Source organism: Lithobates pipiens, unplaced genomic scaffold (assembly GCF_037356315.1).
Source record: "Lithobates pipiens isolate NorthernLeopardFrog02 unplaced genomic scaffold, aLitPip1_a1.2 Scaffold_25, whole genome shotgun sequence".
In the NCBI taxonomy this organism is placed as follows: domain Eukaryota; kingdom Metazoa; phylum Chordata; class Amphibia; order Anura; family Ranidae; genus Lithobates; species Lithobates pipiens.
The window spans coordinates 37,647,778-37,675,317 of record NW_027507787.1 but is presented as its reverse complement, the minus strand read 5'-3'; the positions used below and the strand labels follow the sequence as shown (position 1 = coordinate 37,675,317).

At 41.6% G+C, this 27,540-nt stretch overlaps 1 protein-coding gene across 8 annotated transcripts in view; it reads right to left on the bottom strand.

Annotated features, from left to right (window-relative positions):
• Positions 1–27,540, bottom strand: part of MYPN (myopalladin) — a 254,461-nt gene that overhangs the window by 86,999 nt on the left and 139,922 nt on the right. For 5 of the 8 annotated variants that reach the window (XM_077454256.1, XM_077454259.1, XM_077454257.1 and 2 more), the window contains one exon: positions 17,597–18,481. The exons of 2 other annotated variants lie outside the window; for them this stretch is intronic. In XM_077454256.1, coding sequence (XP_077310382.1) covers positions 17,597–18,481 — 885 coding nt within the window. Of the gene's footprint in view, positions 1–17,596; positions 18,482–20,399; positions 20,521–27,540 lie in introns of those variants that run through there. One more of the 8 variants, XM_077454261.1, reaches the window with a different exon arrangement.

The window sequence follows — 27,540 nt, the reverse complement described above, 5'->3', positions numbered from 1 at the left end:
GATATCAGGAGTGTGTTGCACTCAGAATGCAGGGATCAGGAGTGTGCTGCGCTCGGAATGCATGGACCAGGAGTGTGTTGCAGTCAGAATGCAGGGATCAGGAGTGTGTTGCGCTCAGAATGCAGGGATCAGGAGTGTGCTGCGCTCAGAATGCAGGGATCAGGAGTGGGTTGTGCTCAGAATGCAGGGATCAGGAGTGTGTTGCGCTCAGAATGCAGGGATCAGGAGTGTGTTGTGCTCAGAATGCAGGGATCAGGAGTGTGTTGCGCTCAGAATGCAGGGATAAGGCATATATTGTGCTCAGAATGCAGGGATCAGGAGTGTGTTGCACTCAGAATGCAGGGATCAGGACTGTGCTGCGCTCAGAATACAGAGATTAGGAGTGTGTTGCACTCAGAATGCAGGGATCAGGAGTGTGTTACGCTCAGAATGCAGGGATCAGGAGTGCTTGCATTCAGAATGCAGGTATCAGGAGTGTGTTGTGATCAGAATGCAGGGATCAGGAGTGTGTTGTGCTAAGAATGCATGGATCCGGAGTGTGTTACTCTCAGAATGCAGGATCAGGAGTGTGTTGCGCTCAGAATGCAGGGATCAGGAGTGTGTTGCGCTCAAAATGAAAGGATCAGGAGTGTGTTACGCTCAGAATGCAGGGATCAGGAGTGTGTTGTGCTCAGAATGCAGGGATCATGACTGTGTTGCACTCAGAATGTAGAGATCAGGAGTGTGTTGCGCTCAAAATGCAGGGATCAGGAGTATGTTGCGCTCAGAATGCAGGGATCAGGAGTATGTTGCGCTCAGAATGCTGTGATTAGGAATGTGTTGCGCTCAGAATGCAGGGTTCAGGAGTGTGTTGTGCTCAGAATGCAGGGATCAGGAGTGTGTTGCGCTCAGAATGCAGGAATCGGGAGTGTGTTGCACTCAGAAGGCAGGGATCAGGAGTGTGTTGCACTCAGAAGGCAGGGATCAGGAGTGTGTTGCACTCGGAAAGAGAGGAATCAGGAGTGTATTGCACTCAGAATGCAGGGATCAGGATTGTGTTGTGCTCAGAATGCAGAGATCCAGGAGTGTGTTGCAGTCAGAATGCAGAAATCAGGAGTATGTTACACACAGAATGTGACCCTGCCCATAACATTGTCCTCTGCCCCTTCACCCTCCCCCCCCCCCCACACACACACAGTCATGTCCTCTGCCCCAATTTCCCCTATTACAGTAACCTCTGTACCCCCTTCCCTCACATAGCAGTGTCCCACTGCGCAACAACCATGTACATTGCATGGCTGTAGGGTGGTTATGGTGCAGCCCCATTCATGGTGACATGCTATTTGCTTTTTGTCACATGTACTGCCCTGAACTGAGTGGTCAGGGATAAAGTCATGGCTCAACTGTCTGCTTTTACTGGCCTTGTTTAGACTTGTGATTATGAGGGTGGCAAAAACAGGTTGTTAGAACATGATTTTACCAATACCCCCTGTTGTTTTCAGTGGGCAGTATTGCCCATTGAATGTTACCAATTTAAGTGCAGCTGATGGTCAGTGTATTATGATCTTGATGTCAGAACACAATGTGCTGATCGGGGACATTGTGTGGATTGGAGGAATCTGACTGTTCTTCGATCAGACTTCTAGCTAAGGACTTATACACACGGTACGATTGTTGGCGGAGGATTGTCTGCTGACAGACTGTTGTCCTAAAATCTTACCGATAGTATGCTCCTTTTGACAATTGTCATTCAACTTTCGGCCAACAAATGTTGGATGACAGGCTAGTAAATTTTCAATGGACAACAGCTTGACATCTGATTTTCATATGCTCAGTACACAAATCCATCACACAAAAGTCGAAAGTACAAATACACATGGTCGGAATCAGTGCTCACCAAACATGAAATTAGCAGAAGGGGCCCAAACGGTGGCGCTCAAGAGCTGAAATTCCTCGTAGTATGTCACTACGTTCATGTTTATGGCACGACAATTGTGTACCGTTAGTATGCAAGACAAGATCCTGGCACACGCCTTTTTGCCAAAAATGTGATGCTCGGGTTTGCCAACAATCGTAACATGTATACGAGGCTTTAACCCCTTGCCGGCTAGCTGCCATCGTGCCGCGGGCATGAGAGGCAGAACAGGGAAGTGTATGTGTAAACACACAAATCCCTGTTCTGTTCTGTGAGTGTTGACAGATCGTGAGTTCCTATTAGCTAGGAACCATGATCCATCACTTCCTCTAGTCAGTCCCCCTCCCCCTAGAGTTAGAAACACACCTAGGGAACACAGTTAACCCCTTGATTGTTAACCCCTTCCCTGCCAGTGAAATTTTTACAGTAATAGGTGCAATTTTATAGCACTGATCGCTGTATAGATGCCAATGGTCCCAAAAATGTGTCAAAAGTGTCTGATGCATCAGCGATAATGTCGCAGTCCCGATAAAAATCGCAGATCGTTGCCATTACTAGTAAAGAAAAATAATAATAAAAATGCTATAAATCTAGAGATAAAAAGACGCTATAACTTTTGCACAAACCAATCAATATACGCTTATTGTGATTTTTTTTTTTACTAAACACATGTAGAAGAATACATATCGACCTAAACTGAGAAAAAATTTGCTTTTTTTTTTTAAAAAAAAAATGGGGGTATTTATTATAGCAAAAAGTACAAAATATTGTGTTATTTTTTTTCAAAATTTTCGCTTTTTTTTGTTTATAGCGCAAATAATAAAAACCGCAGAGGCAATCAAATACCATCAAAAGAAAGCTCTATTTGTGGGGAAATAAGGACGTCAATTTTATTTGGGTGCAATGCCGTACGACCGTGTAATTGTCAGTTAAACCGCCACAGTGCCGAATCGCAAAAAATAGCCCAGTCATTCAGCAGCCAAATCTTCCGGGGCTGAAGTGGTTAAGGAAAACTACTCATCTATGGGCAGTTTAAATAGTTGCAGAAAACGTGTTAGGCTGCAGGACAGTTGGAAGAGATAAAAAGTGAGCAGGCATAGAAAGGGTGCAAAACAGTCCATACATTCATCTGTCTTGCACCCTTTCTATGCCTGCCCACTTTTTATCTCTTCCAAATGCCCAGAGATGAGACCAGAGGCTGCAGTGCTGTTTAAAATGCAGATTTATGGACGGCAGAGGACATAGAGTTAACAGAGGAGAGGGGGGGGGGATCAGATAGGATGTGTGAAAGTGTCCAACTTATGGCAAACTGAAAGTGTAGATAGAGGGAGAAGCAGAGGTTGAGCCTTTTGTAGCATAAATAATTGAAAGAAACTCATCTGGAAAAAAGGTGGAGTGAGCCAGTGCTCCAATCTACCAGATTTAAATTTACTGACAAGATACCCAAAATTTACTGGCAAAGCCATGTTTACTGGCATTTCCAAAATTATAGATTTAAGTGAAAGTTTCAGTATTTACGCTACAAGTACAATGACAATGTGCAATTAGCAATGTGATTTAAGGTAGATATTAAGGCAAAAACATATTTCTTATTTTATTTTCGATATAGTAAGTCGTTTAGGGTCAAGACTCAGGAGGGCAAGAAATTAGAATGAGTAGGCACCACTTGGCTCCCTTGCACTGCATCATAACATCACACAACACACTCAGGCACCACCTCTGCCAGACCCACTTCCCGCCGGCGCTGCCTGTACACACTGTAGCAGGCACTCGAATAGTCTCGGCCAGCTCCGGACCGAATATGCACATGCGTATTTACAAGTGTCACAGCCATATTTTTTACTAGCAGCCTTTTTCTGTCACTGGCATTTACTGGCAGGAGAAAAATGCCAGTTTTTTACAGGCTGCCAGTAAAAATACTGATGGTTGGCAACACTGGAGTGAGCAGTGAAAGGGGAGTGAGGAGTATTTCCACCCCAGTGCCAGCATCTCCCTAGGTCTGGGCCCACCCTGATGGGGCCCCATGTGCACCTGGGGCCCCTGGGCAGTGCCCAGGGTTGCCCGCTGGGTAAGACGGCCCTGCATATACATCAGAGAGTAGAGGAAACTCTTACTGTAACATGGGATGTAACATTCTGAGAAGCAGCAGCTAAGAGCGGGGCAAAATATATTTGAGGTGTGCAATCAATCTTTTACTTTTTTAGTTCTTCCACATGCGTCTCTCTGTTTTTGGCATGGAGCCCTGTACACTGAAAATATTGCTTAGAAGTTCTTAAAGAGGAAGAAAACCTCCCTGTATTGTTTGTACCTATAGGCAAGCCTAAAACGAATTGGCTCTTTGGCAGCTTCTGCCTCTCATACACCCTCCCTCCTGTATAGCAGATACTTCAAGAGGATGACCATCATTATACAACATCAGCTGATCACAGACTTGCTCTTAAGACTGAAGAAATAGTAGGGCTGAAACTAACTTACTCTTCTATATTGGAGTATCAAGGACAGCTGGCAGATATACAGTTGAAAATTAGAGATCACTGAACACTGAAATTGTTTATTTACACATTATTGTATTACAATGTAGACTCATAAAACTTCAATGGTGTTATCTTTTAAGCTTTTGTATGTTTTATATGCTGCTACTCTATCTGTAATGTTTTTGTATTCTATGCAGAACATGGAAAATCCTTTATAATTCAGTTTGTATGCTTATACATATACAGTGGGGATCGAAAGTTTGGGCACCCCAGGTAAAAATGTGTATTAATGTGCATAACGAAGCCAAGGAAAGATGGAAAAATCTCCAAATGGCATCAAATTACAGATTAGACATTATTATAATATGTGAAAAAAAGTTAGATTTTATTTCCATCATTCACACTTTCAAAATTACAGAAAACAAAAAAATGGCAAAAGTTTGGGCACCCTGCAGAGTTAATATATTGTTCTGCCCCCTTTGGCAAGTATCACAGCTTGTAAACGCTTTTTGTAGCCAGCCAAGAGTCTTTCAATTCTTGTTTCCGGTATCTTTGCCCATTCTTCCTTACAAAAGTGTTCCAGTTCTTTGAGATTTCTGGGCTGTCTGTCACGCATTGCTCTTTTAAGGTCTATCCATAGATTTTCAATAATGTTAAGGTCAGGAGATTGTGAAGGCCATGGTAAAACCTTCAGTTTACGCCTCTTGATGTAATCCCCCGTGGATTTTGAGGTGTGTTTAGGATCATTATCCATTTGTAGAAGCCATCCTCTTTTTAACTTCAGCTTTTTCACAGATGGCATCACGTTACCATCCAAAATTTGCTAAAATTTTATTGAATCCATTTTTCCTTCTACTCGTGAAATGTTCCCTGTGCCACTGGCTGCAATACAACCCCAAAGCATGATTGATCCACCCCCATGCTTAACAGTTGGACAGAGGTTCTTTTCATTAAATTCTGTGCCCTTTCTTCTCCAAACGTACCTTTGCTCATTCCTGCCAAAAAGTTCTATTTTAACCTCATCGGTCCACAGAACTTGTTTCCAAAATGCCTCGGGCTTGTCTATATGTTCATTTGCAAAGTTCAAATGCTGATTTTTGTGGTGAGGACGTAGAAGAGGTTTTCTTCTGATGACTCTTCCATGAAGACCATATTTGTATAAGTATCTCTTTATAGTGGAATAGTGTACCACAACTCCAGTGTCTGCCAGATCTTTCTGGAGGGATCGTGCAGTCAAACGTGGGTTTTGAATTGCTTTTCTCACAATACTGCAAGCTGTTCTGTCTAATATTTTTCTTGGTCTTCCAGATCTTGCTTTAACTTCCACTGTTCCTGATGACTGACATTTCTTAATTACATTCCGAACAGAGGATATTGACATCTGAAAATGCTTTGCTATCTTCTTATAGCCTTCTCCAGCTTTGTGAGCGTCAACTATTTTCAGTTTCAGTATTTCTAGACAACTGCTTAGAAGAACCCATGATGCTGATTGTTGGGGCAAGGTCAGATGAGTCTGGCCATTTAAAACCTTTGAGATTGACATCACCCGGTCTTCCCAGACGATGATTGAGAACAATCCATGACACTGGCAGGTCCCAGCTTTGCAAAGGGGCCAGTGCATGCTATAAATTCTGCAGGGTGCCCAAACTTTTGCAGATGCCATTTTTTCGTTTTCTGTAATTTTGAAAGTGTAAATGATGGAAATGAAATCTAACTTTTTTTGACATATTATAAGAATGTCTAATCTGTAATTTGATGCCATTTGGAGATTTTTCCATCTTTCCTTGGCTTCGTTATGCATATTAATACACATTTTTACCTGGGGTGCCCAAACTTTCGATCCCCACTGTAGGCAGAAACTTGTTAAAACTAACATTTTCCATTATCTTTCAACAGATCCATCTTTTTTTGGTTTCTTATTGAAGACTGTGGCTGGTCACACTGGGACACCCATGCTACTGAGTTGTTCTAACTGTGGCTGGTCACACTGGGACACCCATGCTACTGAGTTGTTCTTCCAACTGTGGCTGGTGGCGCATTCTGAGACCCAGACATCTCAAGTCTCCCGGAAGGTGCGGAAGACTGCCAGTTCTACAGCAGCTCCCGCACAACCGCAAATGCCTCCCGATCTCCCGGGAATGATTGGTGCGGCAGGGATCAGCTGTAACCATGATCTCCTTTGTATAGATTTTTAGCTGACAGCTGCTTCTCCTTCTCTCCCTCTCGCGGCTGACGGCTAAAAAGGGACACAGGGAGATCGGTGATCACAGCTGTCCCTCCAGCCGCACCGATCATCTCCAGCTGCTCTGTGTCCCCCGACCCCATCCATATCCCGGGGGGGAACTAGTAATAGGACACAGTGAGCGAGATCGCTCCTGTGTCCTGTGATTACTGAGCAGAGTAAACTGTGCCCAGTTTATGAATGAACAGAAGCCTTTCTCTCCTGTTCATTCATCTTTAGTCCTGAGAAAGGGACTGGGGAATCTCTGTCCTCAGTCCCTTTGTCTGTCTCAAAGGGGAGATGTCGGGGGGGGAAGGGGGGGGGCGATGGGGCGTTTGCAGGCGTGAAGCGCCACCTCCCTGAAATTAGTTTTTGCAGGTTGGGATGTCTGGAGACCTGCAGTGGTACAACATATTATGAACCATATGAACTGCAGAATTAGGCTTGCCTGCCTTTGGCGTGGACAGGTTACAGAATACCAGCAAACAGAAGCACAGCAAGTGTCTATGACATGATAGTAATTATAGTGATAAGCGAGCTTAAATAACTGCAATGTGACAGACTGCTGCATCAACAAGCGGCTGAACACAAATAAATCAAACTGTCGTAATTAGATACTAATTCAAATATGAAAAGCATGGAGAGTCTTCAAATAACATCTCAAAATACTCCTCCAACACAAGTCATTGCTGAGGCCAATGGTGTAAGTAAGGAATTAGATTATTGTATAAAAATACTGAATATCCCAAAAGACTGTTTGTATGGAGCTAAGTTTATGTCCTACTAACTGTATTAGTGTAAATAGTACTAAGTCCTCTGAGTAATTGACCTCCACAGAGAGATCTATGGTCTTTCTAGAGCAGTGGTCATCAACCTTATCCTCAGGGCCCATTAACAGGCCAGGTTTTATGTATTACCTTGGGGAGACACAGACTAGAATACTGCAATCACTGAGCAGCAAATTATATCACCTGTGATGTATTTCAGTTATCTTGCAAACCTGGCCTGTAAAGCCCCATACACACTATCAGATTGTCTGCAGACTTTTGTCTTCAGATTTACCAAAACCATATAATATGAGGTCAAACCTCAAGAGTTTCAATGTGTATGCAATCAGGCAGGCCCTTCCACTACATGGTTTTGGTAAATCTGAAGACAAAAGTCTGCAGACAATCTGATAGTGTGTATGGGGCTTTAGTGGGCCCTGAGGACAGGGTTGATGACCACTGTTCTAGAGGACAGCTTATTCTCTGCACCTGGAACAAAGCTGTTTGAAAAACCCTGAACCCTGAAGAATAATCTTGTATTGACAAGACTTCAGTGGCAATGGAGTCATTTTTTATTTCATTTATTCATTACAGGTACTTATATAGCACTATAAATTTTTCAGTAAAGATTAAGCAATATAACATATGTGAGTTCACTAAATATAAAGATCGAATCACATTTTAGGACCCATAATTACAGGAATCCAGAGGTTTACAAACTTTTTTGCGCAGCTGTAAAATACTGTCATATTATCATGTGATTAATTATTTTCTCCCACTCTTGAATATTGTGTCACAATCTGCAATTAATTCTTAGGCATACATCAACTGGCATTTGATGTAAAAACATAAATTAATATTACTTATATGTGAGAAAAAAAGACTGTTCTCACGAATACCTTCCTGCCTGGATGAACTACTGCGAGGAGAAGAGTAAAGGAGGACTCTGAATTGCTGCCACTGCAAGAGAAGGACTGGTAAGTGGTCCATGGAACTGGACTGACCAGTAACAAAAAGGAGTATAAAGGACTGGTGGTTTGCTGGGAGAGCTAGGAGGGATACTACTGGCTGCCCCCACAGAAGTGTAGGTTAGACCTGTCCACTGCATGGATGGACAGTCTAGGAACCTGAGGTGCACTGTAGCAGGGCAGAGGGACCTACACAATACAACAGTTTTACTGGGAGTAGTGTTACAAATGATAATGTTGTATGCATCACCAATGGACCCTTAGTCAGCAAATAGTAATACAACAACAAAAAGCCCACAAAAATGTAACAGTTCACACGCAAATAAACAATGTAACGACTTTAATGCAAATAAATATATCTACAGCAATCACATATGTAGCACCCTCTAGGTAGGTAGGTGCTAGAGTGAGGATTTTTGGTTAGGCCTAGGTAAATTTAGGCAGGCCTGGTTTGCAGCCAGGCCTGTTTGTTTTGATTTGGTCTGGGCTGGGAGTGGTTCAGGGTAGCAGCTGGTGACTCACAGGCAGTCTCACTGAGACTTCCCTCGTCTTTCTAGAAGATTCTAGAAAGAGAGGAGGAGCTGCCTGGAGTGCTTTGGGGAATCTTGACCAATCCCCAACCTGGATTGGCAGGGGGACAGGCCTCCTTAAATACCTAAGGTCAGCCCAGCTGGGGAGGAGTTGGAGCTGTTCAGAGCTTGGGGATGGAATGCTAGGCTGTCGGGGCCTTTGAGGGAGCCCCCCAGTCTGGGGGGGGGGGTGACCTTGGGCCTGGGCTCGGGTGTGGACAGGGCCCTTAAAGAAAATGTGGAGGTGTCCTGGACATGAGGCACAGGAGGAGCAAGAGAGGAGACCCAACGTTTCCTGCTGGTAGACACCACGAGGCAGAGGAGCAAGATGGCAGAGGGTGGACGTGTATACCCAGCACTTACCTGGTGGCCTGATCTGCTGGAGCGGACACTGGTGGACAGTTGGAGCATCGCGGGGGATTTGCCCAGGGGATGGTGGAGGGGATGGAGCGACTGTGCCGGCCGTGTCCAGAGTGCCGGATACCAACTGCAGTGGTCAATGCATGGATCCGGTGTGGCCATTGTGGCGAACCACTCACCCAGCTTGCATCCAGCTAGCTGGAGCCACAGTACTACAATGTGGACCTGCACTCAGAACTGTGTCATGTGCAGCCCTAGTAGTCCCGGAGAGGGCCTGGAATCATCCCTGAAAGGTGGAGTGGAGTCTGAGCCTGGTGACTCCCCTGCGAAGATCAGTTGCATAAGGGAAGAGGAGTCTGTCATGGCCTATGCCCTGGTCGGGGACCTGGTGACTGTGAGTAGTGCCATGCAGGAGCCAGATGTCCCTGAGATCCTTATCATCCCACCCCAGTCAACTCTTCTCTACCAACAATTCTCTACTTTGCCCTCCACCGCCTCCACCCACCAACTCACTCACTGCCCAGGAGATCGGCAATCACTTCAAACAGAAGATTGATACAATTCGCAAGATCTCTACTGTTCATATATCCTCAACGCTTTACACCTCATGCCCACAGGTACAATCATAACAACATCAGACAAGGTTGCTAAACCACTTGCTAACGTCCATCTTACCACCTGCCCTCTGGATCCTATTTCCTCACATATGCTACGTTCACCCTCTGGCTCTATTCTACACTCTCTAACCCATATTTCCAATCTCTCCCTCTCTTCTGGTATCTTTTCCAACTCTCTAAAACATGCACTTGTCAGCCCCATGCTTAAAAAGCCCTCACTGGACCCATCCAATCTTAACAGCCTACACCCCATCTCCTTTCTCCCCTTTTTATCCAAACTCCTTGAATGTCACCACCTTGCTGATAATAGCCTTCTTGATCCCCTTCAGTCTGGATTTTTTCCTCAACACTCCACAGAAACTGCTCTCCTAAAACTAACAAACGATCTACTAACGGCCAAAACCAATGGACACTATTCTGTACTCCTACTCCTGGACCTCTCTGCTGCCTTTGATACGGTTGACCACCCCCTCCTCCTCAAAAATCTCCACGCCTTTGGTCTCCGTGACTGTACTCTTCGCTGATTCTCTTCCACCTTTAGCGTTACTTACAATTCCACTTCCTCCTTTCCTCTTCCTTTCTATGTTGGGGTCCCCCAAGGTTCTGTTCGTGGACCTCTCCTATTTTCAATGTACACCTCCCTGGGTCAGCTGATAGCCTCCCATGGCTTCCAATACCACCTCTAAGCTGACGACACCCAAATCGATTTGTCTACCCCTCAGCTCACTCCTTCAGTCTTCTTACGTATCATTCATTTACTATCAGATATATCAGTCTGGATGTCACACCACTTCCTCAAACTTAATCTATCCAAAACCAAACTTATCATTTTTCCTCCCCCACGTACCCCTTCCCCTGATCTCTCTGGCAAAATCGATGGCACAACCATGAGCCCATCTCTGCATGCCAAGGTCCCAGGTGTAGTCCTGCACTCTGAACTCTCCTTTAAGCCCCATATCCAATCACTATCTAAATATTGCCGCCTCAACCTCCGCAACATCTCCAAAATATGCCCCTTTCCAATCAATGACACAACATAGCTCCTAATTAACTCCCTGGTCATCTCTCGCCTTGACTACTGCCACTCCCTCCTCATTGGTTTACCTCTATATAGTCTACCCCCCCTCCAATCCATCATGAATGCTGCTGCCAGACTCATCCACCTTACCAACCACTCTGTGTCAGATACTCCTCCCTGTCATTCCCTCCACTGGCTTCTGCTCACCCAACAAATTAAATTCAAAATCCAACTACTTACAAAGTCATCCACAACTCTTCCCCCAGCTACATCGCTGACCTAGTCTCAAAATACCAACCTAATCGTTCTCTTCATTCTTCTCAAGACCTCCTGATTTCTAGCTCCCTCGTCACCTCCTCCCATGCTAGCCTCCAGGACTTTTACAGAGCTTCTCCAATCCTATGGAACTTCTTACCCCAATCCGTCCGATTATCTCCTACTCTATTTGCTTTTAGACAATCCTTGAAAACCCACTTCTTCAGAGAAGCCTATCCTACCCACACCTAACAACTGTATTTTTATTTTCTCCATCTGATCATCCCCCACAGCTATTACCTTTTGTTCCACTTCTAGATTGTAAGCTCTTATGAGCAGGGCCCTCCGATCCCTCATGTATTGAATTGTATTGCAACTGTACTACCTGCCCCATGTTGTAAAGCGCTGCGCAAACTGTTGGCGCTATATAAATCCTGTATAATAATTCTATTTAAATTTAGTAATAAGAGTTGTTTCACACTCCCACCAGATGAAGAGTCAACATTTACATGCATTATGTACTCTGCACTTTTAAAATGAGTAATTTAAGAACACTAATTGCAAATGCATGCATTTTGTTTGACACAAGAAAGCAAATCTTTGATTTAGGTAATCCATGGGCAAATTATGATACTTGCCAGTCGTGTGGTCAGTTTCTAAACCATACAGAAAATTGGATGAAACATAGGGGTTGATTTAATAAAACTGGACAATCAGCTTCTAACTTCAGCTTGTTCAATTAAACTTTGACAAAAAAAAGACCTGGAAGCTGATCTTCTATAATAAATAGTATGCAGAGCTGCACTAGATATTTGATAAATCAACCCCATAGTTCCATAAAAGGTAACAACTCTCTACCAATGAATCCCACTTCTCAAAATACACATGTAATGGTGCAAGATAATATAGAAACACTAATTCGAGCTAGAGAAAGTACGCATAAGTATTTTGTGCAACTGTTCAATTACAATAATTGGAAAATATTGTATATGTGTTTTTCTCTACTTTCACATAAATTTCAGGAGATTATTTTAAACTACTGGCAGCATTTTAAGCCATACTAAGAAAATGCTAAGCTGAATAAAGAAAAGTGATCATGTATTTTTTTTTCTACACTGCAGTTTTCTTAACAGCCTGTGCTCTGCAGAGCACTGCAACATCACTTTTCCATGAAAGTCTTGGGAAATCCTAATACCATGTGATATAAGTGGGTGTTTTGACAAAAATATTAGGCAAAGTTTTTTGCCTAATGTGTATCGTGGTGAAGCAGAACTGCACATATCCTTGGAACCAAGTATCTAAAAGGCTTTCAAAAAGAACTGCTGATGCCGTAAAGTGGAACTTCATTTTGGATAGGGTATGGGAGGGTTATAAGCTATGTCAGTTTTTTCCCTCTGTGAGATTTGCCTACAGTTCCTTGTTCCATAGCCAAAACAGGAAGTGGGAAGAAATTTCTCCAAAGTAAGGGAATCCTTTCTCACCAGGGTCAACAAAACTAGTACCCCTATTTGAAGATTTTCCTTCTATCCCTGTTCTAGTGACACTTTTGGTGATACCGGTAAACTGCTAAAAGGACAAATAGAGCTGAAGAATCGCCCTAACAAAGACACAGAACAATAAAAAGCTGACAGGTGTTCTAATCCATCTCCATCTCCAGTTTTTCCTTTAGTTATACTTGGGTTGTATCCTTTTTTGAAGTTGTGTGGGTTAACAGAGGGCCATGTTCACAGGATCACTAAACATCCCAACAGGCTCCTAGTTTTGGATAACTGAACATTACTTTCTATATACACATTTAAACTACTACGACAGATTGGTTTTCAAAAGACCCCATGGTAAGTGATATTGTGAAATCGGACAAAACATAAGGAAATTAGTCACTTGGCTTACTAACTAGTTAACATTACCTACCCTACCCTAGAAAATGGTGATCTATTCAGTATTCTTTGCTTGGTCTCTTTGTTTTTACGAGTTTAAAGTGAATAGCAACTGGACATTACAAGCATCAAAGCACCATGAGTCAGTGAAAGTTTTACTGGCCTGAAATGATATGCACTAAAATATGATCATGGTGTTTTTCTTTCCTGATCTAATAAAAGAAAACATGTCTGGATGGAATAAAGTTTCATAATAGACCCTAAGTGCAGCGTATAGAACATGTAAAATTTGGGCACTGAGGTTTCACTGGCTGACAGGTGGTGAAGAAAGAAACCTGTTGTGATCTTATCTGTCAATCATTGCTTACTCATTTGGAGGTTATTTAATATCAAGAGTGTTTCGTTGTCTCTGCTCATCTATTAGTATAGAATTATGCTGAGCAATCAGAAAACATTGTTTTTGCATACTAATAGAAATCTGGTTTCTCTGAATCAATATCTGCACAACTCACTGATGATCTGAGGCTAACAGATGGCAGGAGGGGGATTATTTTTTTTAGATCATGATAACTATAAGCATACTATGCATTTGTATCAAGCAGAATTTTTTGGTCTCAACTTTAGAATACAATTTTACTTAACTTCAATCAACCTTTTACTTGCAGCACTCTGTCTGAGAAAACCCTTGATGCTGCTGGTTGGGTTGAGGTCATAGTATAATACAAAGATAGGTTATTTTCCAAGCATGCATACCAGTTCATAAATTACCTGGAAGTTCCATTTAAATTATGAACATAATAGTACAAAAAAGAAAAAAATAACTGGTTGGGTTCTCTTCATCACTTAAATACAATCAAAAGCCAGTAAGCAGCGCATTTTAACACTATAAAAACCAAACACACGAAGTGCCATGAAAAGAATGTAGAAATACAGACACTTATGCTTTGCACCATGGATTAAATAAATATAATATATACAGTATACCTATATATATATATATATATATATATATATATATATATATATATATATATATATATATATATAATAAATGTAATATAGTTAAAAAATGGAAGTTTGCTGTTTAGGCTAGGTACTAACTAGTTCACTATCTCAGTAAATACCTATAAATTTTTTTCAGTTTTTTGGTAAGTGTTTAACAAGTAGTCTGATAGGCGTTCCAATTGCTGACAACACACTCAGAAAATAGGAAATAGTAGGGCAAAAGAAGTATTATTACTCATTACATTATATTTAACGGGGACAGTTGGGTTGATCACAGTCACTTATCATTGGCTGTTGGTGTCCCAGTGACTACTTGATAATGAGCATGTGCAGTTCCCCTTTTGCCTGCAATTCACTTTCTTGCAGTCAGCAGCTGTCATGCTGTTGAGCTGTATCCTCACCCCCTACCAGTGGCGAACGCTCAAACAGGGCCCCTAATCTACATGCAGGGCACCAGATGCATGGATTCCAATATGTTTTTGAGGGGGTCTGTTTTTTTAGAGGCACATGATTAGAGCCTGAGCCTGCAAAAAGGGTGGACTCGGGGTGTAGGGTAGGGGCTGATTGGTTGACTGGCTGGGGGGGTGGTTAGCTGGCTGGGGGCCGTTCCCCACAAGAAAACTGAGCACCTCCAGGCTCCACTGCCCCCTACTAATACCATACATACATTACTCTTACTGAAAGGGTTTTCATACCACACTGAACAAATGGCTCTTATTGTTCGAATGTTCACTGGTCCAGTGGGACATTCATTACACATTACTATCATTGAGGAAGCTTCCTGCAGTACCTTTCTTTTACAATGAAAATAGATTATAATGTGATCCTTTGCTGTATTCAGAATGTGCAAACAGCTGAATGACTCAAAGGAGAGACAAACCCAACCTCCCCATCTTTAGTCCACACAGCTCTGTATAAAATATAATTTTAGAGATGCAACCCACTCCGAACGGCTGCTGCCACTGCCAGACTGTCTATTTACCTGTGTTTTTGGTATTACAAATATGAACATTTTACACCAATGATGCTAAAAAGTGACACAATCATTGTAACATTCACCATTGTCCTTCTCCTTAAATCACTCTTAGTGGCAGTTTATGTGGGTGAGGGGGTGTGGAGCCACACCAGGTATTGCCACTTGGAGGGGGGCCTGGTGCAGCTGCCAGTGACATGCAGAGTGGCAGTGATGTGGCAGGTACTCGAACGCCCTCTGCCATCCAGCACCCAGCACTAAAGAAGCTGGAACTGTCAGGTAGAATGACCTCTGCCTGAAAGTAGATGTATATTCCTAGCGGATGGCTAGAGAGGCAGCAGTTTGTGAGTGGGTATTATTATAGCCTAATATTGAACACCAATGCTGAGGGGTTTACCATTACTACCCCTAACTACCAATAAGATGGGGATTATTGCAGCTATTTACACCAACGATGGGGTTTACTATTGCTGCCTCTGACACCAATGATGGGGCTTATTTTACCCTCACACTACAAGCTATATACCATAAAGCAACATCCAATTTATTGGCCATGCCTCCAGGTGTTTGGAGGCTGTATTTTTCTTCTTGATCCTTTCAAGATGTCCTTCTAATGATTTTTAAATTATGTCAACTATGCTGGTGATAGCATCTCTGAACTTCTGCTAGTTGGGTGGTTTGAGATGTTACGTTCAGTCTGCTCATGTTGTTGTTTGCCCTCCACCAGCCAATTCTGCTCCCATCCCCAGTGTGCATGATGTTTGAAATCATGATTATTACAGAAAATTATTTTGATATGTGGGAGCTGGGTTGTTTTCTTAAAGGCAAATGGGTGGTTAACCTGCAAGGGAATTTTTCTTTAGCTTAGCAAATATGGAGGATATTCACTTTGCATAGATTATACAATGACATGCAAGGTAAAAAAAAAAACTGTATTTTTGCTTACACACGATTGGATGATTGATCTGTTAGCAGAGCACCCCCTCATTCACTAAACTAAGGAAATATTCCCTTGCAAAGTGAACAGCCTATTTGCCTTACCCCCAACCCCAATACCTTAACATTTATGGCACACATATGAATAACTGTTGCAAAATTTAGACCAGATACAAATACCGGTAATCTTACTCTTGCAAAACCCTTTTCTTTCTTTCTTAGGCCGCGTACACACGGGCGGACTGTTCGCCCAACTTTGTCCGCTGAACAGTGTTTGGGCGGACAGTCCGCTCGTGTGTGGGCTTTCAGCGGACAGTTTCAGCGGACAGTTTGACGGACAAGGTTTTTCGGAATTTCCGAAAAACTGTCCGCTGAAACCTTGTTTCAGCGAACAGTCCGCTCGTGTGTAGGCTTGTTCGTCAAACAAAGTTCCGCGCATGCTCAGAAAGGATTTTCACGCCGAAAGTTATAATGCAGTGTATAGGACGTCGTATTTTTCGTCCCGTCGTACGTGCCGTTCACGTCATCGCGCACGGTTTCAGCAAACTGTTCGTCCGTCGTGTGTGGCCATGTCCGTCCATGCTAATTTTGAGCGGACTGTTTGCCGAAACTGTTTGACGGACAAAGTTGGGCGAACAGTCCGCACGTGTGTACGCGGCCTTACTTTCTAAATTAGCAACCCAAAAGTACTGTACTTCGTTGACTTTTGGAATACTTTTTGCTATTAATGAACTTTATTCATGTATTTGCTATATTTCTTATAATGGCGTCTGCTGTTATGCAATAAAGGTACTTTGCTTTTACATTTACATTGACTCTACCTGATTAACCACTTTTGGCACTGTGCTATTTTAACTGACAATTGCGCGGTCATGCAACTTTGTACACAAATTCAATTTATACAATTTTTCCCCCACAAATAGAGCTTTGTTTTGGTGGTATTCGATCACCACTGGGTTTTAAACATTTTTGCCTTATAAACAGAAAATATCAGTAAGAGTATATTGATTGGTTTGCGCAAGAGTTATAGCATGTACAAACTATGGTATATTTATTGGAATATGTATTATTTTTTTTATTTAATGCTAGTAATGGCGGTGATCAGCAACTTATAATAAGACTGTGATAGTATGGTGAGAAATCTGACACTAACTGACACTTTTGCAACTTTGTGGGAGCCATTGACACTATACAATGATCATTGCTAAAAATACACATTGTCACTGTACTGGCTGAGAAAGGGTTAACATCTAGGGCGATCAAAGGGTTAAAGGTGTGCCTAACAGTGCTTGGTGCATTCATTGTGTGCTGTTTTTAGTAAGTAATGTGCCGGTTTTTATTCCCTGCTTTGCAAGGAAACAAAAACCGGCACATCCCCACTGACAGAACAGAGCTCTGTATTGTTAACGTTCACAGAGTCTGCCCTGTCATCTTCTTCGCTGATCAGCAGGTGCTGGCGGTCATTTCATTGGCCGTCACCCACTGATCAGTTTGTGCTGTGCGCCCCCTACCCAGAAGTGCTGGATCACATTCTAGATACCCGATCCAGCACAGGAGAGACGCTCTGCCACTGTACTCCTACGCGAGGCAGTTAGCAAGCGTTTAATATGGGATTGTATATTATGCTCATTTGCACATTATATAAAAACAGTACTTTTATACCTTACTTCTGGAGCTGGAATTCCAACCACAATGCAGTCCAGTTGTACTCTGCTTCCTTCTATAACTTCCCTACTTTTTAATTTCTGAATAAAATTTGGAGGCTGCCCAATAGTCTCTTCCAAATAAAAAGAGGAAGCAGGGTTGGTTTCTACTTGCAAAGCCTCATTATCAGTTTCTGGTCCAATGGCTTTCAAACTCTCAGGTTCTTCAGATACTGTCAGATCTATTCCTGTATCTACTGGTGAAAAAACAGGCCTCTCTCGGTTTTCGGACTGGCTGGTGAAATTAGAGTGGTCTTCTTCAAGAGTTCCACTTTTTAAATCACGTTTTCTACTTCGATTTTTTAATGTCTTAGGCCTTATCCGTTTGGAACTGTTGGCTTTAAACAGTGAAGAAAGCTCTTCTATGAAATCTGCCGCTTTATTTAGAAACTCTTTCTTAGACTCTGACTCACCCCCATAAGGATTACTCCTCTGTGGCCTTTTTGTATCTTTAATGTCTTCCCCAGAGTTCTTTGTATCCTTTATGACATGTTCTTGTCTATAGTTAGTCTGTTCTTCTTGGTCAGTGGTTAAAGGCTGGCTTACTGGTGGTTTCACAGAAGATTTGGTTTGTTTTTTCAATTCTCTTGGAGGACATTTAACAACTGGTACGTCTTTTTGTTTTCCATCATGGTCAATCGATTGTCTTGCCAAATGAACACTTTGGTCTAATTCCTCCTGGCTCAGGAAGGCAGAAAGATCAGAAAAGTCATCTGTTCCCCCTATATCATCAACTTTATCAGAGCAGACACTGTTCTCGTGATGTGTTATAGTTTCACGTTGATAGCTCTCTCTCAGAAGCTGAGAAATTGATGTAGAGCCTTCTATATTATCGTCTTGCATGCTGTTAACAAAAAGAACAAAGTCCAGCCACGTAAATATAATGGTGGCTTATTCTTCAGTAATAAATGCTTAAAACCTCAGCATGCCAATGAACTATATATACAGTTAACTTAAAATATAAGTAATAATTTTTATATAAGAACATTTAAGAGGAACATCTCTAAATGTACATTGTGGATTATGGAAACCTTATACAATTATACAGCTTCTAATTTACTACAAACATAACAGATATTTGACAAGATACCACTGTCTGAATAGACATTATTTAAATAATATGCCCCATTATTACTATACTTGTTAAGTAGGACCCCTTAAATTTGGTTTAAAGATATAAAATAGCTGGTTTCAGAGTTTCTGACTTCACACCATGTGACCCCAACTAGTGTTTAAATACACTATGTGTGAAACAACTTCATTAAAGTTGGTCAAAGAACAGATATATTTTTGTGGAAATATCTAACTTTCAAGGGTAATACAGTATTAACCCACCAACAGACACTATTAAAAAAAGCATTTATCAAAAAATGTGTAAATGAAAAAAGTTACCCTTTGGAGAATGTTTCCAAAATTTTACTGCAAAGAGAATGCATATGCAATTTGGTGTATGTCTAGGCTGCGTGAAACAGCTGTTGCAATCAATAAAAATTATAAAATTGTAGCGAAATTAATAAATACACATTAAATGGAATTCAATGCAAAATGTTTTAAGTACATCAATTCTGTCATTTCCTTTTTAGTCAATAAAACATAGAGTAGTAAATACAGAAAAAAAATGCGCTAGTGCCCTAAAAATATGAAAGCAGCCAGCACAGCAATAGATAATAATGCGTAATAAATGACAAAATAAGTAAGAGCTAAGAAAGTGAGAAAAACCTTTTTAGGGTTAATAAAATATAGGCAAGTATATAGTAGGTGCAACTGAACGTTCACTGTGTTATGTGTAAAAATAAATTGACATAAATATATTATCATACATCAAGAGACAATAATAAATGACCATAAATGGTTAAATGAAAAAGGTGATGAATATCCAATATGAAAGAAAAAATTGTTGAATAGGTTAAACGTGTAAGGAGAGCAAGAGGGAAATATCCACTAGGTATATCACATATGTGCATAAATGTTGACACAAAGATGACAGTTATACTGGTGCTAAGAAAAATATCCAAAAGGATACTAAAGTGCAAAGGAGAAAATGTCCAATGGATTCATTTCTGAAATGGCAAAGACAAAAACAATGTTCCCGTGAATAGTCCAAAGAAGGAGAATGGAGTCCCAATGCCAGCAACAATGGTCACATGCTTGAAAAAGATCCACCACCAATATGGAACAGGCTTATCAGTACTAGTGGACTCAATAAGGCTTATGCCCAATGAGTCAACCAGGCAAGGGGTGTAACCACACCAAAAAGGGAGCTTTCACGTCACTCTTTCCTGAGCACAATGGAAGGTGATCCCTTGATCTTTATTGCAGATCAGTCTTTGGATGACTCGATTGTTTAAACAATGATACACAAAAGAGCCAAGCTGTATTTCTCGATGAGAAGCAATATATCCAAAAAAGACAGAGAAACTCCATATAGTGTAAATCAGCAAGATGTAAAATTTATTTTAAAGTCAAGAATAAAAAAGCGCTTATTTCAAATATCACTCAGCATAACACAATGGCACTGACAGAGCTTGTTCCAACTCGTTTCATCTAAGGAGACATCATCTGGGGTGAGATGACGTGTTCTTAAACAAAATGCTCCAGTTTGAGCACTGTCTGTGCCATTGCGTTATGCTGAGTGATATTTGAAATAAGCTCTTTTTTATTCTTGGACAAAGTTTTTCTCACTTTCTTAGCGCTGCACTTATTTTGTCAATAAAACAGGTTTAGGGAAATCTATTAAATATAGACAGATGGCAAAAACTTACCGGAGAAGCTAAACCTTCCCCACTTGATCCAAAATGTACATAGAAGATTGACATCACATCAACAAAGCTCTCCTAATATCATAGCAAAACGGTTTAAAGTTTATCTGTTTAATTTCCCTTAAAAAAAGAAAATTACAAAAAATGTAATTTTAGCTCTTATTTCCCCATATTTCAGATAGATGGGTACTGCTTAGCCACAACTGTATGATCATGCCAAACACTCATTTTGTCTTATCTCTGCTCAGCCTACTGAGCCATAACTATACAGTACTTAATTATGGTTGGCTAAGGCATTCTGTAGTATCCTTCAGCTCACCCATAAAACCACAGCAGCAGTACTAGAAATGTGGGGAAAGCGCATAGGGGCAAAGAGAAAAGAAAGACACAAAAAAGTTCAAGCAGCTAAATACATTCCAGGTGCATCAAAACAAAAAGTGTGCAAAGTCTCACAAAGTCTCACAGCAATTTTTATTTAAAAGGGAGCCACAGCCTGAGTAGGTAGCCTGTCTACTGCCAACATATGCAGGGAACCAGAGGCTCAATAATTGTTTGTCAGAGGCAATGTCAGATGTCTGTAGAGAAACCACTGCTTATATGCATAGACAGCAAGAGTCCTGGCATGCTGGCAAGGGAAAGGTTTTTTTAATCAGACTAAGGCTGCTTTTCACAGAAAACAAACTGTAAGACTTGTGCACTAGTTTTGTTTTAAAGTACCTGGAATGTATTTAGTTAATTTAAAATTAAAGTTTAATTGCATTATAAGGGATACATGTTTTTTTTATCATCTCAAGTACCGCTTTACACAAGTCTATTTATCACCAGTGTCTCCTGATCATGTATTAAGGTTTTCCAAATAATATTTCTTGTGTTTTATTTTTATTTTTAAATATTTTTATTTTATAACTGGATTACCATTTGGTAATATTGGATACAATTACATATGATTATATGATAGCAATCTAAAGTGTTACCAGAAATGTGTCCCATAGACTACTGGTTGAATGCTATGATATAAACCAGGTGTCTCCAAACTTGCTAATCAACGGGCCAGTTTAATGTCCTTTGGGCTTCAGGGGGGCCAGACTTTGGACAGTGGAAATAAAAAAATGCCCCAGCATTGGTTTTAGTGGGAGGAATAATGACCCATTGTTGGTATGAATAGGAAGAATAGTGCCCCATTGATGGTTGCAGTAGGAGGAATGGTGCCCCATAATTTGTGTCAGTTGGTAAAATAGTGCCCCAAGAACCAGATAAAAGCAAACAAAGGGCCACATCTGACTCCCGATATAGACCACAGGGTAAAGTTAGGGTATCTGTGTTTGCAGGGATGAGAAAGGGAACCACTATTTTGGGTACAAAATCGATTTCATCCCAAAGAATCAATTTTTCATTTGTGCACATCTTTCCATACAGTGCCTAAAGTGGTTTATTTATTCAGAAGACCAACTGCAGCTTAAATAAGCAAATTGTCTAGCCAACTGTTCACATTCTGTGTCTATGATATGCAAAGACATAAGTCATGTACATAGAGTTTAGCTGTAAGCTTGAACTTTAGATGACACATAACTCATTAGGATAGATGGGTCTACGTAGGTGATTGGTTTCGGCAGCTTGTGCACAGACACGATCAGCATGCAAACATTTTCTTTCTTACGTTCACTAGTGACAAGACAGGAGATTTAATTACATTGTACAAATTTTTACTAGAGCAGCACATTTGATTTCTTGCCATAAAGAAATATTACAGATCCGATAATACTATCAGTAGTGATCTAAAGGGGACCTGTCATTGTCTTTCTTTGACATATAACATTTAAAAAAAAATATGAGCAATATAATGTTATGCCACTCAAGGTGTATACAATTTATTGCATGTGCACCCAAATATCTAATACCACCAACAATAACAAAAAAAAACTAAAATATTTGTTTGGCCATTTTAAAATTATAACAGTCAATATAATAATTAAATAGATTGTATATAAAACAATACAATAAAAAGGAAAGTTACATTTTTGGTTTAACCTCATTCTGCTTGTGTACAGTACATCCGGAAGGTATTTAAAGCCCTTCACTTTTTCCACATTTTGTTATGTTTCAACCTCATTCCAAATTCCTTATTCCAAAATAGATTAAATGAATAATTTTCCTAATAAATTCTACAAACAATACCTAATAATGTCAATGTGAAAGTTTGAAATCTTTACAAATTTATTAAAAGTAAAACATTTCAAAAAATCACATGTACATAGGTATTCACATGCTTTGCTCAATATTAGGTTGAAGCACCTTTGGCACTAATTACAGCCGCAAGTCTTTTTGAGTATGATGCTACAAGCTTGGAACACCTATTTTTGGGCAGTTTCTCCCATTCTTTTTTGAAGGACCTCTCAAGTGTTATCAGTTTGGATGGGGAGTGTCGGTGCACAGCCATTTTCAGATCTCTCCAGAGATGTTCAGTCAGGTTCAAGTCTGGCTGGGGCACTCAAGGACATTCACAGAGTTCTGTAGTCACTCCTTTGCCTCAGTCTGAGGTCCAGAGTGCTTCGGAGCAGATTTTCATAAAGGATGTCTCTATGCATTGCTGCATGCATCTTTCCCTCGATACTGACTAGTCTTCTAGTTCTTGCTGCTGAAAAACATCCCTATAGCATGATGCTGCCACCACCATGCTGCACTGTAGTGATGGTAATGGCCAGGTGATGAGCGGTGCCTGGTTTCCTCCAGGCATAACAAAGGCTAAAGAGTTCAATATTTGTTTCAGCAGAACAGAGAATTTTATTTCTCATGGTCTGAGAGTCCTTCAGGTGCCTTGTGGCAAACTCCAGGTGGGCTGTCATGTGCCTTTTACTGAGGAGTGGCTTCTGTCTGGCCACTCTACCATACAGGCCTGATTGATGGAGTGCTGCAGAGATGGCTGTTCTTCTGGAAGGTTCCCCTTTCTCCACAGAAAAATGCTGGAGCTCTGTCAGAGGGACCCTTGGGTTCAGAGTGACCCTAGGGACCCTCAGGGAGGTGACCACCCACTCTAGGAGTCCTGGTGGTTCCAAACTTCTTCCATTTACAGATGATAAAGGCCACTACTGTGCTCATTGGGACCTTCACTGCTGCGAAATTTTTTCTGTGCCCTTCCCCAGATCTGTGCCTCGATACAATCATGTCTCGGAGGTCTATGGACAATTCATTGGACTTCAAGGCTTGGTTTGCGCTCTGACATGCAGACAGATGGGACCTGATATACGGGACCTTATATATGGGACCTTATATAGATAAGTGAGTGCCTTTCCAAATCATGTCCAATCAACTGAATTTACCACAGGTGGACTCCAGTCAAGTTGTAGAAACATCTCGAGGAGGATCAGTGGAAACAGGATGCACCTGAGTGTCATGGCAAAGGCTGTGAGTACAGTAACTATGTACATGGGATTTTTTTATTTTTAACAAATTTGCAAAGATTTCAAACAAACTTCTTTCACATTGTCATTATGGGGTATTGTTTGTAGGATTTTGAGGAAAATTATGAATTTACTCTATTTTGGAATAAGGCTGTAAAATAACAAAATGTGAAAAAACGGAAGCAGTGTGAATACCTTCCAGATGCACTGTATATAGCAGACTAAGAGTAGTAAGTGGTTTTAATTTTAATTTAGGGATGGTACCCATAGGGGACATTGAAAGGAAAACATGAGCCTACCCCTGGGCTTTTTTTTTATACAATAAAAACAAGCTATATTACTGGTTATATATGTAGGCCTGGTGTGTTTTAAATGTTGTATTAAATATTGTGGCTATTGTGTTGTGTTATAATTATTTGCAATGGCAAATAAATCTTGAAGCACATGCAGTAAATTGTAAGTTTAAAAGAGATATATAACCATGTACTTAGGGATGTCAGAACAGTGGATGATGATTGAGTAATATGTGTTGAAATGCCAATTGGAAGCCTTTGTGGGAGGGTGACAATACAGGGGCACAATTAGGACACAGAGTTGTCACCCTGTAACAGAAAGTGGTTGTCATTATATATTTGTCATAACTACAATGTATCACACCATAAATATGCAAGGTGTTTTCTTTTCTTTTGTTTATGATTTATTAAAATCATAAAAAATAGAGTTACATTAAAAAGTTAATGCAACAAGAATCAGCATGCTTTCTACCTGATATTTTACTACTCTAGAGTCCCTGGATACCAATGTACAGTCCCTAGTTGCCACCTCATCCCTTTAAACCCAACACGTTAATTACACAGGTTCTGGGGCCAATTTAATGCAGATAAGGCATCAAGTGAGTTTAATTATCACCTTAATCAGTTCAGTTTTAAAGGGATGAGGTGGCAACCGTACTTCTGTAGCAATACCTATACTGAATGTTATGTGTGCCCCCCTAGTAAGTTGACCACCACTGCTCTAGTCCAAAACATTTTTTCAAGTTTTGCAAATGTGCCTATCTTTACAGATAAACATTTTACACGTGAAAAATATATTTAAACTTTTAGGGATCACTTAAAAAGCAGCGGCTTGGCTACATCTTGGTTATATCACTGCTTAGGAAATAAAAAAAAAGCGCTGCACATTCATAAAGTACTGTAATGGTTTACAAATATGCCAGAGTCCAGTAGCCAGATCGGGTAGTCAGCCAGTCCAAAGTTCATAAACCAGATCTGGTAATCAGCCAGTCCAGACGTCAGGGATCCAAGGTGAGCAACTGCAAGCAGGATGGAAGCCAGGTGGGATGTCAGCAAGCCAGTCTTGAAACAACAGCAGGCGATGGTTCCTAGTGATGTGACCAAACGTGAAGGCAATGGAGAAATGAGCTGGAGACTTTAAATAGGCTGGCAAGACGAGCATCATCGGAAACAGCTGGTAACTGTGGAGAGAGAAGAGAGCTGGCAAGTAGCCGATAGTTGAGCGGCCAGCCCAGAGGAGGAAGGGCTAAGCCAGCCCTGACAGCACCCCACTGGCTTTGGAACTCTGCTGCTGATGAGATTGAACTAAATATAAGTTCTGTAAGAAAAAAAATCTGTGATGAGGGCCTGTTGTGGCCCCCCTGCTAGATCATCGTCACAAGCTATTAGTTATCCATCCACCTACCTACCAGATGCTTTCCCTCAGATTAATGGACCCTAAGAACTGGGCGAAAAAACTCATCCACACAAGGCCGGCCATCCCCTGTCACGGCTGCTAGGCGGGATCCTTCTCTCTTAGGGAGATTGCAGGCCCTGCTGGCTGAACTAGCTATGGAGTCTGAGACTTCCCCATGTGTGGCTCCCCTTGCCCCCTCCTCCCAAGATAGCACTGTAGTGATCCTGGCCGCCACTGAACAGAGCAAAACCTCCATGCTGGTGAGAATTGGGACTCAATCAGGACTCAAGGTAAACTGGGACAAATCCCAAATTTTACAGATAGATAATGCCATGAAGGATGTAACAGATCCCATCCTAGAGTTGCCACCTGTCCAGGATTCACCTGGACAGTTCGGGTTTGGAATCATGTGTCCGGGTTTCAGACTGCCCGAAACCTGGACACATTATTTAGACTGGACTATGGCTTCCCAGCAGGGTTGCTGGCTGCAGTTGTCTAAGCTGAGAGTGTCTGTTACACTCTCTTTCACACTGCCCAAAGCCAGAACTAACAATCCCCCACCATGCAGATGGGAGAGGCGAGAGGGCTTGATCTGCACCTCTTCCTACCCCTCTGGGTCAGCCCTCAATCCTTAGAAAAGAAAAGTGAGGGCTGTGAATTTGAAGTTCAGCAGCCTCAGATACATCTGGATGAGAGGTGTTGACTGCCAAGGGGTGAGTGAGCCATCCCTGTCTGTGACTGAAGTCTCCTCCTTCTATCTCCTTCCTCTGAGTGGGTACACAAAGGTAAACCGGGGTTCTCAGAGCACACGTTATATCAGAGCTCCCCTTTACACCTGAGGCCACAGTGTTCCCCCTTCAATCAGAGTCCGCTCTGTACACCAGAGTTCTCAGTGTCCCCCCTTAAATCAGGGTTCCCAGAGGATCCCTTATGTCAGAGTCCCCAGAGTTCTCCCTTACATCAGAATCTGCAGAGTCCCCCCTTACAGTGAAAGGAAACTCTACAAGTTCAGATATAAAAGGGGGAACTTTATGGACTCTGATGTAACTTCATATGATTAGAAATGTTATTTAATAGCGAAATATATGTATAGTTTATTCTACAAAAAAAAAGAATGCTGTGTGCCCATAAAGTGTTCGGGTTTGGCTTGAAGAAAAGGTGGGAACCCTATCCCAACCTCCCTTTACTATGGACAGACAAAATTAAATACCTAGGTATTTACATCTCCACATCTACCTCTGACTACCATACCCTTAACTTAGAGCCACTAATACAACTGACGAAAGCAAGACTGAAGGTGTGGGCACATCTCCCCCTTTCTCTAAGTGGTAGAATTAATCTATTCAAGATGAAGCTGCTACCTGCTTTCCTCTATGTTCTCAGACATGCCCCTGTCTGGATACCCCAAAAAGTATTTCACCTGATAAACACCATTTTATTGTCTTTTCACTGGGGCACCGGTCACCCAAGATTTAGGCTGACAGTGCTACAGAGACCTTAGGAAGAGGGAGGTCTGGCTTGTCCTGACCTCCATTCCTATTTTGTTGCTGCCCTGTTATCCCATGCCCACAACTGGCTGGTCTCAGATGACTCCAATGCAGCGGTAGGAAGCAGCAAGTTTTGGGTCTTATGAGGCACTACGGAACCTACTTTACCGGGGTCTTAGAGCTCCCTTCCCTCTTACAATGGCAATGAGCGCAATCCTGAGGGCATGGTCAGTGGCAAATTCCTTGCGCCCCATGCCTCCTGGACACATCTCCCCACATAACCCTCTTTGGTTTAAACCACAACTGTCAGAATTTGGGTCTATACCCAGTCCCAGTGTGTGGGCATGCAAGGGCATCAAATATGCGAGTCAGATCTGTACTGAGGGCTAACTACAGACATTTGATAGATTGAAACAACAATATAACCTACCTAATTCCCATTTGTTTAGGTTTTTGCAGCTTAGACATGCCTTTAACACTCAGTTTGAAAATGCACAAGGGGCCTTTTACACCTAAACCTTTATCCACCATGTATAAAACATTATTTCTTAACATTCACACGGGCCTTGA